Genomic DNA, 19,445 nt, shown 5'->3' on the forward strand with positions numbered 1-19,445 from the left:
GATTAATCGATTACTGAAATAATCGTTTAGTAATTTAGTAATTAATCGTTAACTGGAGAATACAAACTAAAACAGGCCATTTGCTGAAAGAACAAAAACACTCACAGCAGTAATTAAACCAAAACTATATACAAATATCTACATTTTGAATTTAAAGTTAAATATGTTTAATTATCTATTTAATTATTGATGAAATCTAAACTAGGGCTTTAACAATCAATTGGATTCTTTGTGATTTCAATTATTGAAATAATTGCCAACTAATTTAGTGACCAATTAATTGTTAATTGGAAAATATAGACTGAAAAAAGGGCAATTTGTTGAAAAAACAACATACTTTGAGCAGTAATTAGGCCAAAACTATGCAATATATCTATACATTTGAATTTAAGAGCAAATATCAAAGTATTTTTTAAATATGCCATAAAAAGGTTCCATTTCTTACCAAATCTAAACTAGGCCTTAAACGATGAATCATTATTAATAATTTAGTTATCTAGCTGATGGTAAGCTGATTGCTTCAAAAGTGACACAATGTCGACAAAAATGGTCACTTTAAAATTTAAGTTAACTTCGCAGCGACTTTAAATGAGTTGTAAAATTTGGTTACTGTGCAGAATCAACAGTTAGTTGATGATCAACAACAAAACCACCAGTTCAGCGTCTGCTTTTGAAAAACATCTTGATATGTGAGAATTTCTCTGATTCAGAACAGTTTTCCATCTGCACTGAAACATGACTTTCCCCCAATTTCATTTCCCAAAAAGAAGAGCCCGCCTCCTACGCTGCAGGAAATGAAGCCTTTGGTCACGTTGGCAGAGACTCTGTGACCTTCAGCCACACAAACATGGAGCTGAGGCAGGAAAAGGTCAGGTGGTTTGATGAAAATTCATATTTTCTCGCCGTGTTGTCAGGCGTCCCTCCGCTCGCTGTTCCTGTCAACCAAAAATCACTTCCTGAAAGGACACACCTGAGCTACAGTAATCAGATTACTCCAGGCTGCAGTTGACTGACAGAAATATTTCACAAACACAAGAAATAGCATGTTTTTGTTGTTGTTCTTTTTTAGATGTGGGAGGGAAAAAGTTCAGTTTTCTTTCACTTTCCTTTTTCCCATTTCTGTGTTTTCCTGTTGGTTTGGTTTCTGCTGCCGTTTCATTAAACCCTGAAATCAATTTCCTCTCCTTTCCCACAATCCCTCTGTGCTGAAACCATTTCCTCTGTGACCAATCAGGGAGCTTCACGGCTTTGCGTGATGACTCCTGCGTGTGTGTGTGAATGTGTGGCTGATTGGATAAGGTTTACCTGCACACACACACACATTCATGCAACAACCTGGCTCTGAGTGTGTAACATCCATCTTCCACATATTTCTGAACACAATAGCTGCGGCTAACGGCTAATAAACACTCTGATGTTCCCACAGACGCAGCCAAAGCTGCATTCCTCTGCTTTAAGCTCACATTTTCACCAACTTTCATTCACTTTGCATCATCTTTAGTCAGAATATCACAGGAACCAATCTTCTAGAGCCTGACCTTTCACCTCATTTAAATGAAAATATTTGACCTCTGAAGCTTAGTAATTATGTAAGCAACTGTAATCTGATTACTGGGTTGATGTAGAGCTTAATGATTTGCTCGTTACTGAGAAAGGAAGCCAGATTAGAGTAAGGCGTTCCTGATATGACGCAGTATTAGAGTAATTGCAGATGGACTAAAAACGGAGTAACTTTTCTGCCAATAAAAATCAGAAACTTCTGAGCTGCAAACGTGAAAAATTTGCATGAGAAAAACTCAGAAACATCAAAATTTGGCAAAAAGTCTTTGAGAATAATCTCAGAATTTGTTTTAGGAAAAACGAGAAAATTCCTCATCTCCAAAGTCAAAAACGTGCCAAGAAAAACTGAAACTTTGAGGTTAATCTCAGACATTTTCTCGGATGAAACTAGAACATTTTTGGTTACCGAAAGTCAAAAATTTGCGGAAAAAATAAAAAATCTCAGAAATATCAAGTAATCTCAAAGTTTTTCTCAGAAACTCATAAAATTTTCTGAAGAATTTTAAATTTGTTAAACTTCAATATTTTTTCTAGAAAAATTTCTGAGATTAATCTCAAACTTTTTGAGTTTTTTTGGAGAAATTTACTCCTCTTTTTATTTCCACAATGGCTGCAATACGCTGCTGTTTTCTTCTGCAGGGACACTCACATATTTCCATCCTCTGACTGCTAATGAACAGCTAGCTAGCGCATCACAAAGCAGAGTAAACAATGGTGTAATATAATCCCAGAATGAAGAGCGACCTCTGAGCCACTCCCTGTCTGATTGATCGTATTGATTAGGTTTTAACCCCTTCCTGCACCTGTTGAGGAGGAAGGTGTTGTCGGAGCAGGTCAGCGCCTCCAGCAGGATCTTCTTCTCTGAGACGGCGCTGGTGGAGTGAAACTTCATCCAGATAAACTCCCACACGTCCTCGTCCATCAGGCTGACCCCGGTGCAGTAAACGATGTCCCGGATGTTGGGAGGAATCCTGCAGATGGGATGAAAATGAAAAAAAATAAGAGAGTTCAGACATGGGAAATGTAAAGTGTGTTGATAAGGGCTGGATTTAACTGGTGAGGGAAGAGCAGGACGAGAGCAGGAAACGTAATGAATCCAAAAGCCCTGATAAGACGCTTCCTCTGGATTAACCCCAACACTTTCTGGGTGCTAATTTCTCCCTCAGCAGGAAGCTGCTTTGAAAAACCTCCAGCTGGACATGAAAAACACACTTTACACTGCAAAAAACCAGCATTTTTATGTAGTTTCTCATGCAAATATACGAGTTGACTTTGAATAAGACAAAACTAACTTAAAAGTAACTTTTCAGCAAGATATAGGAGTTTAAGTAAATAATTCCTTATCAATAAAAAAGTGCCAGTTCCACTGGCAGATTATTTTACTATAACATGGGAAAAATGTCTTACCATTTCAACTAGTAGATATTTATTGATAATGAATTATTGACTTAAAACAACCTCCTATATTTTTATGGAAAGTTATTTCTAAGTTAGTTCTGTCTTATTTCAATTATATTAAGATATTTGCACCAAAAATACTTGGTAAAATTTGGTGTTTTTACAGTGTAACACACTCAACACATTTGTCAAAATTCATAAAATTCACAGCATTTCACTTTTATTTTCATTAAAATCTGTGCCAAACTCTGACTGGTGAAAATATGTGATTTTTAAAAATCCAGAAACGTTTCAAAATAGATTTTTCTCTTTAAAACAAGAAGAAAAACTGCATGTGAATATGAGAGAAATCAAAATCAGGACTGGCAAATCTGCAGCCTCATTATATTCATGTTCAACTTGCTTCCCATCTGTAGTTTTTGGCAGTTTTATCATTCCTAGTAAAACACTTCAACGGAGTGAACTGGGATGTAGAGCGGACGTGTTGACTGACAGCATCAGAATGAGCCGTTCATATGCTGCTTATCACAACATATCCCCAACTCAACATTTACACTCGCACTGGAAAATGGCTGCAAACCGATGTGCACAACTATACATCTTTGAAAAGCAGAAGTGGAGCCTCCTGCACAACCATTAAGAATGCAGCAAATGGTCTCTGGATGGTAAGTCAACAACAAAACTCTTGTCTTTTCCAGCAGCCATTGAACCAGCTGACTAAATGTTCTGAAACGCTGCTGGGGTTGCTAGGTAACGGCCTGGGCTTGGTTGGGGTTGCTAGGTAATGGCACAGTTTCTGCTGATTTGTGACTTACCAATAAGGAGGCTTTTGAAATGGCTTGTTTTCTAGACACCAAAAATCATTAAATTATTGCCAGAAAATGGTTGGATGTTTTTTGTTTATTTTAAAGAGCTTGGTCTGTTTTAAGAAGCCGTTGAGACCCAAATGGAAGAATGAAAACAAAAATATTAGAATTTTGCATAACAGTCCCCTTTTATCAAAAACGTAATTCACAGCATACCGCTAAACTTAGCCTTTAAAAGGGGGTCCGATGCGTTAGTATGTGGCTTTTGTCCCCATAAGGCCCCATAAGGTTGGTCATTACACCAGAAAAGGTCCTTATTTAGCTACATAAACAATTAATCAATCAAATTTTATTTGTATAGCACATTTCAGCAGCAAGGCATTTCATCATATCAAACACAGAAACACAATGCAGCATAGAATCAATCATTAAGTCAAGTTCCATCAATAAATTTGTAATTGATTACATTTCAAGTACAATTCTAAACAGGTGGGTTTTTAGTTGAGATTTAAACAAGTATAAACACACAAACTGGATCCTCAGTAAAATTAAATTATATTCATTTCTTTCACACCGTGAAACTGACCTAAATGGTCAGAAAGCAAAACTAAGTGAGCTCCTCTGACTGTCACATATTAAACTGCTGAACTGTGTGTGTGGGGTGTGTGTGTGTGTGTGTGTGCGTGGGGGGGTGTGTGTGTGTGGGTGGGTGTGCGTGTGTGTGTGTGTGGTTGTTTATGTTACTGATTTAGGATCTTTTCTGGTATAATGACCAACCTCCTTAAGACCGATTGGTAATATGGGGACCAAAGTACAGGACCTCATGTTTTAGGGTTTCTGTTTAGAACAGGGGGTCCAAAGTGCGGCTCAAGGGCCATTTGTGGCACTTGGAATATGTTTATATGGCCCCTGACTGTAGTTGTAGAATGGTGCAAATTTCACTTGTGACAAAACAATTTTCACATCTTAAAGGTAAATTTATCTGCCAGTGGAAATAATACTTTCTTGTTAATGTTGAGGAATGATGTATTTTTAAAAAAGCTGCTATATCTTGCAGTAAAGTTACTTGTGAGTTAGTTTCTGTCTTTTTTAAGTGTACTAAGATACTTGCACTAAAATCTACACCAAAGTTACTGTTTCTTTGTGTTTTTTGCAGTGAGGGAGGTGTTCGTTGGTCATCTTGACCAATGATCTCTGCTTCCCTTCTTGCTAACTTAAACGTAATCTGTTGTCATTGCGTTGCCATGGCAACCGGTGTCCACTGGGAGTAAAGCCAACACAGAGAGCGAGAAAAACAAAAGATACGAGTCGATTTTAGTTGTTCTTTGCCCTTTTGTCAGTCTTATTTTTCCTTTGCTGTGGCGAACTGCAGCTGCTGTAATTTCAAAAAGATCAATAAACGACAAAAACTGGATTAACTGCCTCGTTTGTTTGTAAGACGTCAAACAGGATAAAATGTTTCATAAAGTTTTTTACAAATTACGTCTTCTACAGTTGAAATTATGTCCAGTACAAAGGAGAAAATTCACTTAGTTCTGGCTTTTTTGAAGTGTAAAATGAATGGAAGTCAATACACACTCCTAGTGCAGGCAGAAAGACAAACCAGAGGGTGTGTGTGTGAGTGTGTGTGTTAGTGAGTGATCCAGGGACAATTGCATTATTTACCGACCTGGGAAATCTTTTTAGAGATGCTCCACTTAAGAGCAACACAAACACATTCCTGCTGACGGTGGCAGAAAGCGTTCCTCCATGACAGCAGCTGCCAACGCTAAACTCCACCTCCTGCATTTTTAACCCGCGACTGTTCCTGAATGTCCGTCCCGTCTCTGATAAAACTTCAGAGTGATAACGTGACGTTTTCTTGTTCTGCCGTGTCCCCCTCCAGATGGCTCTGATGCCATTAGCTTCCTCCCTCTGAGTCGGTGTGTGTGCTGCAGTCTGCAGAGAATGTTTCGGGTCCTGAAGCTATTTTTCCTGAAATATCTCGTCCTTCCTCTGCATCAAAGTCTCACTCTGACAGTAAACATGCCTCTGCACCATCTGCTCGCTCCGTCCGTTGCTCTGTCTGTGGGATTCTGCAGTGTAAGTGTCACTCTGGCGTTCCCCAGAGCTGCTGATGAAACATTTAACTGATCGGGCAGAAAAACAGCGGCCTAGTTAAAGGTTAAAGGTTGAGATACATCAGGAGACTTGTTCCAGCAGACAGACTCAGACATGAAGTTTTAAATCTCCTTCAGGAGCAAAAAGCCGCTTTCTGTCTGATTCATTGTGTTTATGACGAAGTAAAAGGGCCACGCTAAGAAAATGAAACAAATATTAATGAAGTCCTTAAATTACAACTTTATTCTCATGATGTTATGACTTCATTCTCGTAACAGTCGGTCTCTCCCATCGTCGTGGAGGAAATTGGAAACGTTTTTTCCAGAGTTGCTTCACTTCGTTGGGTTTTGCAGACACTTGTCTTTGAATGTCCCACCACATCATCTGGGCTTTGACTAGGCCCTTCCAAACACTGACTGTTTTCTTTCTCAGTCATTTTGTTGCTGTCTGGGATTATTGGTTTGTTCTTGATCCAGTTTGGCTCCAGCTCCAGTTGTTCCCTGGGTATCACTGGTAGTTTGGTTACCAGTTGGATCCAGTTGCTGTTTGTGTGAAAAACTACTGGGGATAAACGACCATTAACCAGAGCCGATTAACGTCAGAACAATGAAATGATCAGGAATTAGTGCTCTGAGTAAATCCATCCCTCACAGGCTTGACTGACTGACTGACAGTGAAACGGTGTGTTGATGCTTTCACACAACTATAGGAGATAATTTAATCTCCATGTTCAGTGGGTGTACCTCCATTTCCTGTAATCTGATTAGACACGCTGCTTCTGCTGGAAAAAGGATCTAAGCCAATAATTATGCTCTGTTGCAGACCTCTGCAGTTTAATTTGTTAACTATTATTGAGCTTTGTAAAAATATTCACAACCCCGGGACATTTTTTCATGTTCTGGAAACACAAAAACTAATCTGTTTTACTGAGATTTTATGTGACAAAGAGAAGGAAAATAACTAAATAATCTGAAATGTGAAGCAAATGCAAAACTCAGAGTGATGAATACAAAGAAACTCCAGTACTTTTCCCATCTTCTTTCATTTTCAACGTGCTTTATGAAGAGTAACTGGATGGATAAACCTGCGCGCTGTCGCCCCCTACAGGCACGGCTGTGAAACGAGGCTACAGATTAAACAGCAGCTGAACCTTTCTGCTTTAAAAGGCATAAATTTAAAGCCAGACTCATTTTCTTTAGAAATGCTGAATATAATCCATAAAATAGTGGAGAAAAGGAGGTTAATTGAGGTGAAGCAGTTTATTGGTGCCTGTAACCCCGTTACAAGTTTAATCCATCCATTTGTCACCAAGATAACTTCAACAAAGATCTTCTTACAGCCATTAATTTACAATGAATCCCCAATGTGGTTTGATTAATATTCCATATATTGCTCTGTTCAGTAATTACTCTGTCCCTGTTCTGGTCTTTGTGGTTTTACATTCAGGTGCGACTCTGAGGAAAATAAGAGCTAATATTTAGTCCTGATTGGAGCAGGCTGGGGTCAGATTAGCTCTTCTCTGTCAAGGCTTCAATTATGGGATTCTGATATTAAAAGAATGTTTGGGATTTAAAAATACCCACAGACAGAAAGACTGCAGATAGGATTAATACGTTTTTAAAAATCACCCTTTGGAAACATTAATCCTGAATGAATTATTCGTCTCTTTCCCACCAACATGGATAAAATCTATACAAAACGACTAAAATGTTAATAGAAAATGCTTCATTTTATTGGTGGAATCGGGATAATTTCAGCGTTTGTAATTTTAATAGAAAACTACCAACAAAATAATCAACAATTTCAATTAAAAACCCCAATTTGATACTAAGTTATTGAATAGACATCAACGACACAGATATTTATTGTTCTTATCGGTTCTTCAACCATCAGTTCGGTGCTACATGCTTATCACTGGATGCTATTTTAGGCTAACTCTCTTTAGCACAACCTGAACACACTTTTCCAGGGTCCAATCAGATCGTTTTTATTTAAAAACAAATGTTGATGATTGTGCGTCAGATTTAACAGAAACACGCAAAGGTATGGGTTGGGAAACTGTTTACTAAAGAGAATGTTTTCTAAATATATATATTATATATAATATATTTTATAAATCAAATCAAAGCAGTTTTAGTTATTTTAAAATCAAGTCTATCCAGATCCTCGCACTTTTCCGTGCTAACGCATCATTGTTAGTTTATTGCAAGTTTTTCACAAATATGGTCAAAAATATTAGATATTATAATTAAGTGATGCTAACTCCCACCTGCAGGTGGCAGTATTTACTACTTCTACTGCTGTGTCAGCCTAAGTTCAAGTCAAATTTTTGCAAAATATTGTGCAAAAATGGAAAACATTTCTTAATTTGCTCAACAAATTATTGATTTTGAACCTAAAACTCTCAAAATCCTGGAGGAACTCCACAGTTCATGAAGATGGTCCATATTGTTTTATTTTAAGAAGTACAGACACAGCTGTTTATTTTAATTTTAAGTGATTATTATTGGGTTTTATCACAAAAGGCTTCATGACTTAATCTGTTATAAACCATAAACATTTTTTAGATACAATCCTGACGTGTAAAACAACCCAGAAGATAAATATTAATTCATAAACGTTGCTTAATGAAGTCAGAACGTTTTTTTCTGGGTTGTATTATTTAAGGAAGCCTCTCATCATCAGCTCCCCGCTGTCCTCCACAGAACTCAAGCATCTGTTTCTATTTAATTTGCCGTTTGAAATTTAATTTCACAGATCTCGTTAGGAACCCAGAGGGAGCGAACACGGACGGAACGCAAATAAACTTTGATGGAAACACAAGAGAAGACAGACGGGATCATGTGACCAAATCGATGATCAGACATGGCTGACGGATGTTTGTTGTGTTTTCAGATCTTATTGATTTGCAGGAATGTCAAACTCATTTCCATTTTGGGATAAATCAGAATCATGAATGTTCTTAAAGGGCCAGATGTACCAGAATGTATTGATAAAACCCATCAAACTGTTAAAACATTAACAAACGGCTATATGAGCATCCGATAAGTACTTCTTAAAATTAAATAATACTTTGTGATTTTTTTTGTTTACAATCTAAATTACTGATTTGTGGAGCTAATTTAGAAATATTTGTAAAATATTTCTCAATATTTACACTTCTGTATGACGGTAAATGTGAGTTTTTGTTCGATAACCGACTAAAACTAGAATCAAGTAAAGTTGAGGAAGCAGTGTAGTAGAATTAAATACTGCCACCTGTAGGTGGGAGTTAGCATCACATAAACCCAAAGTTTTTGATAGTTTTGGTGGAAAATTTACAGAAAAATCAAAATTAGTTATTATTGTAAAAACGTGTGTGGATCTGTTGATTTTCCATGATCGTGAAATCGCAAAAAACTGGAGAGACTGAAGAAAACTGGAAGTTAACAGATAAAAACAAATATTTTATTTGGTATTATAAAGGTTTTATAAAACCTTTAATGTTATGTTAAAGGTTTTATTTATGTGGACCCGGGTCTTGAGTTGGACACACGAGGACTAAAGTTTAAGCTTTAATGTGGCTGCGATGCATTCAGGTACGCCTCAGAAAAGTGTGTGCTGCACCTGTTCTTGTTGCTGGAGATCCAGTCGGAGATGTAGGCGACGGCCTGGCGGTGGCACTGCTTGTTCCCGAAGCTGCAGGCCAGCATGATGAGCTCCCGCTGCAGCTCTCTGCAGGAAACAGGAAGACATTCTGACCAATAACAGAGACGGAGGATTTAATCTGGACTCCACCGGAGTGACCATCACTCTGCCTGCTAATGAGACGCAGAGATAAGTTTTTTATTTAATCGACTCGGGACAAAGCTGAGAGAAAAAACTGAATCTGGAGAATTTCCAAATATCCGTCAGATATTTCTTCTTCTGCAGAGGAAATAAAGCGGCTCTACTGTGACCTCCAGTCAGGATTTGTTTGAGCCGTTCTGTTTCCAAGATGGAATAATTATAACTAACATATAAATTAATTTACTCAGGATTTACTCTGCCCCACACAGGGTCATAAGTATACATACACCCTGATTGAAACGGTTTTAGATTATTTCAACATCAGCGTTTATAATAACATTTTAAAGTTTTAAACAGAGTGACTCGCTAACAGACCAGCCTGCTGCCTTATGCAGACCAACGGCGATTGGACCCGGCTGACCAGAACTGCTCTTCTTACTCAGTCTGGTACGACGCCTGCAGGATGTTTCCCTCTGTTCCCGGTCCGTTTGTTGGCCAGCCCATCTGATGGTACCGGGACGCCACCTGCTTCAGCACGTAGTCCTGGACACACACACAGACACACACACTGGGTCAGCACCAGCGGCCCATTCTGGAGCTCAGATGGATCATGACGGATCGGTTGTTTACGCTGAACAGCCTGTAGTCGTCTGTGCGGTCCAACAGTTTGTCCAGCTGGTACAGCGCCCGGCTGGCGGCGTGCCACGGCAGGAAGGACGTCTCCTCCGGCAGGTAGCCAATCAGCTGCAGGGGAACGCCCTGTGGGAGGTACCCCGCCCTGAGAGTGGGAGTGGGGAGAGTCAGGATGGAGACCAGAACTCACCGGTCCACAGAGAGACGGTTCCGTCATGAACACACCTGAGTGAAATTTCCCTCCCACCATCTTCAGATCTAAAAAAAACTGGTGTCAACGTTAACGACACCAAAGCCCCGCCCCCGGACAACAGGAAGTAGAATGTTTTACTTTGAAAAGTCCGTATTTGACCTAATATGGACTTAGGTCAAAACTTCTTCCTGACCTTGTTTTCTCGCTGTCGTAATGTTGAGAATTAGTAGCAAAGCACTGTGTCCAGTTTTTGTTTATATGTCAGGTGTACGTTTAAGATTTAGTGTGTTATATTGACAACCCAATGCTAGTCATGGTCTGCTAGCAGCTTTTTGACCTCCAGCAGGGAGATGGCGGAGTGACATCACAAAGCAACAGGTCTGTACAGTCCAATCTGATCAGAACCAAACAATATTATTATTGTTATTCATAGCCAAACAACACCTACAGCTACACAACACAAATGCCGTAACAATCATCTTGTCTAAAACTGCTGGTATTCTCTAATAACCTTCCTCTATACTCTCTTTAAACTGCTGCTGAGGATGTTTGGAACTCACCGAGGTGCATTCAGGGTCATTAAATCAATGTAAAGTCAGATTCCACAGTGCAGACTTGCTCTTCATTTCAACTCTCAGGAGTGATCCTCAGAATAGCTCAACACAGAAACAAGTTGAGGGAAAGTTGGCCTCTAAATGCCACAGCAACTATCAGGCAGGCCGAGCCACATCCACAACCTGGCGCATAGTAACGAGCTCTCTGTGTGCGTTTGTTAACATTCATGCTGGTTTTGTACCTGCTTCCTGCTTCAACCTTCAGCCTGAACCTCATGAATATCGATGGGGGCCTGAGGTTGAGCAGGGAGCGTATACTCACGAGGTTCAGACATCTTCAGATAGGGAAGATGTTTTCACTCAACAGATCCACACAAACACTTGACTGGAATGTTCAGGGACAGGCCGACACTCTGACGTCCACTGAAAGTTAATCTGTCGGCGATAAGACTCTCTAAGTCTCCAAGCAGCAGAGAAACCCCTCAATTCCAACCCATCGCATTTCCATAATCTGCCTCGCGTCGTCGCCAGGACCCATCATGCACCTGGGCTCCAACGCATTTCCATAATCCATCCGGTCTGCAGAGACTTTTGGTTCAAAACGATCCAAAACGCTGACAAGATTTTACATGAAAGAACCAGGAGAGAGAAAGAGAGAAGAGCGAGATGTGGCGGTAACCATGGCAACGTCAGTCGACCGTTAATCTGTTTTCTTTCCTGTACTCGTCCCCTCAGCGTTTTCCATTTTTATCAAACTCCATCCATCATCTATCTGTCCATATTAGCATTCCAACTCTCATCTCTCGTCAAACTGAAAGTGAGATAAGAGGCGGACATGTTGACGCTTCAAAACACAAACCGGTTTGAAACGGAGACACGAGGACGACGGTGTCAACCAAACTCTGGGAAGTCATCAGGACGGGCGTCATGGTCTGGGTTTGTGTTTCTGACCTGTTCTGTTATTCCTCACTTTATTTATATCACTTTCGCCGTCAGTTATACACAAGACAGCAGCTTTAGCCAGAATACATGAGACAAAACGATCCAATCTGAGTTAATCTGAGAACTGACATGCTTCTTGGTACTTTCCAGAACTTACAGGGTACTTTCCCCAGAACCATCAGTTTACTTCCTAAATTATAGAAGGTATGTACTGATACTGTTATAGAGCTCACATGGTTAATTAAAAAACTTACAGGTTATGTTTTGGTACTTGCCAGAACTTCCCAGAATTATTGGGTTACTTTCTAGAATGTACAAGGTAACGTTTTTTCTTTTACGTTCAGGGAAAAGACACTTTTCCTGAACTATCAGCTTATTTTCTTACGACAGCGTATTAGAGCCACTGTAAAAAAAGAAAATGAAAAATTTCTGCCAAAAATATCTGAAATTTTGCAATTAATCTAAAAAATATTCTAGAAAACCAATTATTTAATTTTTTTAAAACTTGGATATTTTGGAGATTGAAAATTTGTAAATTTCTTAGAAAACCCCCAAAAATGTTTTGATTAATCTCAGAAATTGTACTTGAAATTTTCAAAGTCTTAAAAATCAAACATTTTTCGACTTGCAGACGTACCAGATTACTTTTTGCAGAACCAAAACATTGCTTTTTGGAAAACTGTATTTGTTTTACTTACATCTTTTCAGGCAGACATGTTTTCTGGTACTTTCTAAAACTTGGCGAGTTATTTTCACAAGTTACTGTTTCTTTTCTAGATCTTTCCAGTTACAACGTACAGTCAGGTACTTTATGGATCTTACCGGTGGTCTTACATAAACCAAAGTGGTGCTTTCCAGGACTTAGAAGATATTTGCCTGGAATTTCCAGAATCTAGATAGTTTTTTGAGTCCTTTTATATTTTTATTTTCTGACATTTTCAAGAATATACAGGATACTTGTTGCATCAGATAGTCTGAAACCTGTTTAATTAGCTCACAGTTTCCTTTCAGGGACTCATTTGTGTCATGATCTAAAGCAGTACTTAGATAAATTTCTAACAGTTTTCATTAATGTGTGGATTAGGGAGTCACATTTGCAACAGAAGTGTTTTTCTCTGCAGGGTTTTTATTTTTGACACTATAGACGTCAGAGCCGCATTTCTTAATCCATTTTGCTTTTAAAGAACCGTTTCACCTCCACAGCAGAGCAGCAGCTCTTTGGATCCGTTGAGAAATGGAGGAAACTGAGGAGATTAGCAGGTAGATTTTTAATTTTCCTTCCCAGTTGTTGTCTCCGTTTGGGTCTCTCTCCCAGCGTTGTCGTCTTAATGAGCTCATTAACTCCTTAACATTGTTAAGGGCCAGTTAATTGTTTGTCCATTAGCTATTAGCAAGGCTCAGTGGCGAGCCAACAAGGGATGGCTGTGATCGCGCACACACACGGACACACACAAAGGGAGGCGACATCCATCACTGTTTAAGCACAGAGTCAAACAGACACAGTCATTTATTACTGCAGGACCAGCTTCACACACACACCAGCATGCTAACACACACACTGCCACCAATTGGCATTTATTGCTCCTGTTCTCAGTCAATCGAAGTGTGAGTGGGAGGAGAATCAGCGTGACTGAAATTAATCCTGAGATTAAATGTCCTTCCAGGCGTAATCAATTCACTGAGCAGAAATGCTGAAATAACATCTTTGTAAACAAGAAGTATTTTTGCGGCTTAAATGGGCTAAGCAGGCGGTCCTAACAAGGATGGAGTGGATCTCCGTCTCTCATCCGTTTCAGCTGAAACTCATCACCGGCTGGCAGGAGTTTTATTAATCCACTTTATCAGAAGTTTAAATTAGGAAAAGTGATCTATTAAAGGGTGAAAATAATTATCTGGGATCAATAAATACAAATTCAGCTTCCAAACTTTAGGCCAGATGTGAACTACAAGAAAAACTTGTGATAAAAAAAATAAAATAATATCCAGGAGGAAAAGATGTGGAGGGCAGAGGCTGATAATCTATCAGTAAGACGCAGCAGCTCCCAGAGATTTTAACTCTTCCTCAGATAAATTATTGTTCTTACATTTTAAATGGGTTGGAAAAACAACACAAGCCACAATTTATTCTATTTATAAAGAATTAACAAAAAATGTTATTAAATCTAAACAATGCTCTTAACGTGTAGCTTTGTGATGCCAGATGATGCAGTACCTCCTCCAGGCCTTTAGGGGGCGACAGAAATTCACCAAAACAATGAAGCAGGTGTAGAATGAAACATCCCTGGTGAGGAAATGACATCATAATAATGAATGAAATCCTTTTGTTTGGGAGATTTGAGTTTTAAGACCAGATTTTTCTGATGGTGCGGAAACGATTTAAACAATTCTGATTCTCAGAAAAATTTCAATTCTGAGCAAAAATCTGAATTTTGTGGGAAAATTTTTTTATTCTGAGACTGAAGTGAGAAATCAGATTTTCTCTGATTCTAAAAACTCCTTTAACATGTAAATATATTTTACTGCTGTTCTTCTTTTCTTTTGTTTGCTTTAAATTTACTTTGCTCAGTACATAACTTTTTTTATTGTTTTATTACGCTATATTCAATAAAGTCAAACTAAGTTAAAAAAAAGTCTAAATTCTAAACTAAAATTCTGGGATTAAAGTTGGAATTAGAATTAAAATTCTCAGATTAAAATCAGAGGCAGAATTCATGAGACTAAAGTCAAGATTATCAGATTAAAGTCAAAACTTTTAGATTAAAATCAGAGTTTTTTGAAGGTTTATAAACTGGACCATTATTATACATGAACCCTGATAAAAGCTGAAGGCGGTTTTTTATTTTCGGGGCAGCAGCAGTTGGCGTCTGGCGGATTAAATGCAGCAGTAATTTCTCCTGATGTTTCTGAGCCTCACAGAATCGATTAAGCGAGTTTCATGCGTGGTGACGAAAACTGTCAAAGGTTTCTCTCTTTTTTAAAAAAACATTAAGACAAATAAATGATGAAAAGTTGACGGAAGTTATTGCGGAGCTACGCGGAGTAGCGGCGGCTGATCGCTTCCCGTCGTGACAGATTCAGGCTGAGGAAGCTGCTTCAGCTGTCAGGGTGAATATTAATGGATATGTAGCTCCTTTTTCTGTGCAGATGGGAACTCGTCAGCGCGCGGCTCCTCAGAGGATGACAGCGCAGTAGTCTGGAGCTGCTGCTCATTCAACATGACAGAGCGCAGATGGCGGAGTGAGGGGGTGGAAACAGAGACAGCAGTGGATTGAGTTACAGAGCCGGTGTCACCCTGGATTTCTGTTACGGCGCTCACGGCGCCGCGGGCCGAACGCGCCGCGGTGAGGCGGGACGGCTGCAGGAGATTAACCGGCTGCGTCTTCAGCAGGCTGCTCACTTTCTGCTCACGCTGACCGGATCGGCTCTGAATGCAGAGCAGATCGGGTGTTTGTTACCGCGGAGCAGATCCAGTTTCTCCTGCTGCACTGCAGTGACTCACCATCTAGTAATAATCCAGATTAATCTGATAAAAGCTGTACATACAGCATTCAGCCAGAAAATAGCCAATCAGAGCCAGGAGGAGGGGCTTAGCGCTGTTAATCATGCTAGTGTACACGCTGTTCACTTCCTCTCCTGCTCTCTCTGCTACGCTACAACTTCTTCCCGACAGCAGATTTGTTGTGAATGCTAAAGCTAGCATAGCCACTGACAATGTCAGATAAACAGTTTTCCTTTTGGAGTTAGTTGTTTCTCAGCACGTACATGAGAATGATAGACAGCGCTAAGACCTAAGACCCTCCTTCTGACTCTGATTGGTTGTTTTTAACCGGGAGCGGTGCATTTTTGCAGATCGCTATAAAAGCTCAGGGAGTTTGATTTTTTTCATCTCTCTCGTAACATTTTGTCACAACATGGTGACGGTTTTAGCAAATATGTAAAACACAGGTTTATAATGGTCCAGATTTATTTTATTAGAATTACAGTTTTTTTCATAAATGTACAACAAAAGGTGCTTAGTATGAGTTGGGTTTCATTTTTTACAGAATTGAACCAGGTGAATCTAAAAATGAAACTTAAGGAGTTTCAGTTAAAACATATTTACAGACAAAAACTTTTTCACCTTAAATTCAAAATGCTTTGTCCAGTTTTGGCTTAATTTCTGCTCTGACTGTATTGTTTTTCTTTTTTGAGTCAGAATACTCAAGTTAACTATTAATCGATTACTAAATTAATTGCCAATTATTTTTAACAATCGATTAATCACGATTAATTAATCCAATTAATCGTTTCAGTCCTACTATATTTAACTTATTTCTAACTGATCTGCTCCTTTGGCTGAAGCTTTGTATTAAAAACAGAAGGTCTGTTAGGAAAGTCAGTGAAAAGTTTCTATATTTCAGTAATCCAATTCAAGATGTCAAATTCACTTTCTCAGTTTCATTACACATCCTGATGTTTTTCAAGCAGTTATTTCCTGAGAAACGGTGATGATTATGGTTCACAGCTGAGGAGAACCCAATGAGCCAGAAAACTGGTTTAGCCCACACCAATAAAACTGTATTTTAATAGAGAAATGTTTCGTTTCTATGCCTATAAAATCTTGGAAAAGCCTGTTGACTTGATAGTTGCCCAGCACACAGTCACTGCTGAAGAATCTGGCTGTTCACACGTTGCTACGTCTAAGGAGCTAAAATCCTGTTGTACTTATGAGAAATAAACTACTAATATTATGTTAATATATATTGTTGGACGAGGACTTTAACATTTTTATTTTGATTAATTATTGACATTGTTTTTAATGTGTTAAAAATGTTAACCCAATTAAGTTTTTTCTTTTTTAAACATTCATAAGTCCAAAGATGGAACCTTTGTATTTGTTTCTGGTACGTCTATAAATCTGACGCACAACCGACATCCACAAACAACACAAAGCTGATTCTCTGGTCCCACTGGGGGTTAATTTCTGCTTTTAAACAATCTGATTGGACGCTGGAAAAGACTATTGTGTTCAAGTTGGAGTTAGCCTTTCAAGGCTAAAATAGCATCAATGCTAAACATGTTGCTAATGCTAATGTTAGCTTCTACATTTCTAACGAAGTTCCATGAATGATCAGGGTTTCCTGAAACACTGAACCAATCTGAAGGTCGAATAATCAAAATTACAGATTAAAAACAATAAATATCTTTGTTTTTAAGCTCATATGTCTATTTATAAAATAATTTACCAGCAAAAATTGTTTTTTAACTGAAAGTGTTGTTTATTTTGTGGATATATCGTTTTCAAATAAAAGTGATTCATTTCATCGAGTCCCACCGATATTAAATGGTGTTTTTAAATCTGTAACCAGTGTACAGTTTTATTTTCTGACAGTTTCTCATCAGTCACTCTTTGTTTTTTATCTGGTGTTTAAAAATTAAAAAATGGTGTCATCTGCAAATGTTTGGTTGCTTCCTATTGGTGTCAACAAAACAAGATCAGAAATCAGAAATGCCAGCAGGATAAAATGGACAAATGAGGAGAAACATCCATCTAATACCAACGGTTGTAAGTGGCAACGACAAAATCAAGAAGTAGTCAGTGGAGACTCAAGAACCAAGTAAAACTAAGTAGCAGGAGGTCAGACAGATAAACGACGCTGCCAAATAAAAGTGTAGATCTCTTGGTTAAACTTTAAAAGATTAGTTCAAAGGGGAGATAAAACTACAAAAAGTCTTTTAGCTACAAGATAGATCAATAAAACTTATCAAGACTGTGAAATACTTTGACCGACTCGGTCTTCCAACCCAATTGGTTGAGGTCTCGTGACTCACCTGGCCAGGTTGAAGGCATCGTCGATGAGACCCGCTCTGTTTCCAACAGAAATGATCTGGGAAGGAGAAAAAACAGCAGGAATTGAGTTGATTTGGTGATCAGCTCTGGAAATCATTCAGAAAAATCAATGCAGACAAACAGAGAAGGTTTACCTGAGGATTGTTGTGAAGTTGCTGAATGAGTAGTTTCCAGTTCTGGAGGTCATAGTTCACGCGGAAGTAGCCGGTCTGGTTGATGTTTCCCAGCAACCAGGTGCTGTCATCCATCTGACCAATCCTGTGGTTTTCTGAGTTAAACAACAAAATTAAATTAGATCTGTAAACTAAAGCATTAGAGGGATTATCACGCAGTATGCCGATGATATCTTGATGTACATTTTAGTTGATTATTGGCGTCTCCTTCAACCTTTTCAAACAGTTCATTCAGTCATTTCCCAACTGACCTTTGATGAACTTTCACCTCTGACCTGCTAACTAAATCCTAAAGTGCAGCTCTTCGGTTTTTGGTCAATTTTCTAGGCTGAACTTGCAGGAACATCGATTCCTGGGAAGATTGTCAGATGTCTTTGTCTTCCAGTTGTGAATAACCTTCAGATACTTTGTCAGGGTCAGCACTGCAAAAACACAAAATTCTACCAAGTATTTTGGTGCCAACACCTTATTACACCTGAAATAAGACAAAACAAACTTAGAATTAACTCTTGTTTTAAGAGCTGTCTTGTTTTAAGTCAATACTTTCTTCATGTTGATGAAAAAGTAGTGGAGACATTTTAACTTAAAATCTGGGAAACATGTCTTGTTTAAGAGGCAGATTTTGTCACTTCTAACTAATAGTTTTTCATCAATATTAAAGAATTATTGACTTAAAACAAGCTGAAAAGTTACTTGTAAGTTTGCTTTGTCATACTTTAAGTGTAATAAGATATTGGCACCAAAAATACTGGGTAAGATTTTGTGTTTTTGCAGTGTTGGGTGTTTGAACCCTTCCCGGACCGATTGGCTGTAACAGCTGCTTCTCTAGAAAGACGTCACCGCTGATGTTTTCCTGCCTTGGAATATTTTAGCCTTTAAAATTGCTTTAATAAAGGTGGTAAAATGGATAATGGGTTAGTCTATGCACTTAGAGGTTTTCCATTTTAGCTGATCTTAATCTTCATCAAACCTCTCCAGGAGCTAGTCTGAGCCCAGCAGATGAAGCGGTTACATTTTGTAGGTTTGTGGATCAGCAGCATCATGGGGCCACAGGATTAAACCAGCACATCCTGCTGAAATGAGGTTTGAAGCTTCAGTAAAGCAGCTTGTAGGACGTTTCCCACTTTGAGAAACAGCCAGGTGATAAAAACAGAACGCAGCTGTTGGCCCACTTCTTCTTCTTCTTGGATTTAATCCAACTCCTCGCTCTCCTTGCATCAGATTCGTGCCAGAGCGGCGAAGTGGAGATTACCCTCGTCAGGCTTTAATAAGACAACCGGCGCGAGCTTCACGTTCACAAAGCAAAACAAGTGTTTTATTAGCGGGGAAGGGAGCCAGCAGGAGCCAAAATCCAACACCAAGCAGTTCAGGATCAATTCTCAAAACATTATTTTGTTCAAAAACAGGAATAAAATGAGCTTTATTCACTAAAACAGAACCCCTGGAGGGTTTTGTTCTGCAGAAACAATGATGAAAAGAGAAAAACAA

At 38.8% G+C, this 19,445-nt stretch overlaps 1 protein-coding gene across 1 annotated transcript in view; it reads right to left on the reverse strand.

Moving 5' to 3' along the window:
• Positions 1 to 19,445, reverse strand: part of LOC116736546 (thyrotropin-releasing hormone-degrading ectoenzyme) — a 153,888-nt gene that overhangs the window by 6,742 nt on the left and 127,701 nt on the right. Inside the window, exons 12-17 of the mRNA XM_032589039.1 lie at positions 17,919 to 18,052; positions 17,766 to 17,821; positions 10,263 to 10,410; positions 10,072 to 10,175; positions 9,471 to 9,578; positions 2,364 to 2,531 (exon numbers count right to left, since the gene is read on the reverse strand). Coding sequence (XP_032444930.1) covers positions 2,364 to 2,531; positions 9,471 to 9,578; positions 10,072 to 10,175; positions 10,263 to 10,410; positions 17,766 to 17,821; positions 17,919 to 18,052 — 718 coding nt within the window. The remainder of the gene's footprint in view (positions 1 to 2,363; positions 2,532 to 9,470; positions 9,579 to 10,071; positions 10,176 to 10,262; positions 10,411 to 17,765; positions 17,822 to 17,918; positions 18,053 to 19,445) is intronic.

This window comes from Xiphophorus hellerii, chromosome 17 (genome assembly GCF_003331165.1).
Source record: "Xiphophorus hellerii strain 12219 chromosome 17, Xiphophorus_hellerii-4.1, whole genome shotgun sequence".
In the NCBI taxonomy this organism is placed as follows: domain Eukaryota; kingdom Metazoa; phylum Chordata; class Actinopteri; order Cyprinodontiformes; family Poeciliidae; genus Xiphophorus; species Xiphophorus hellerii.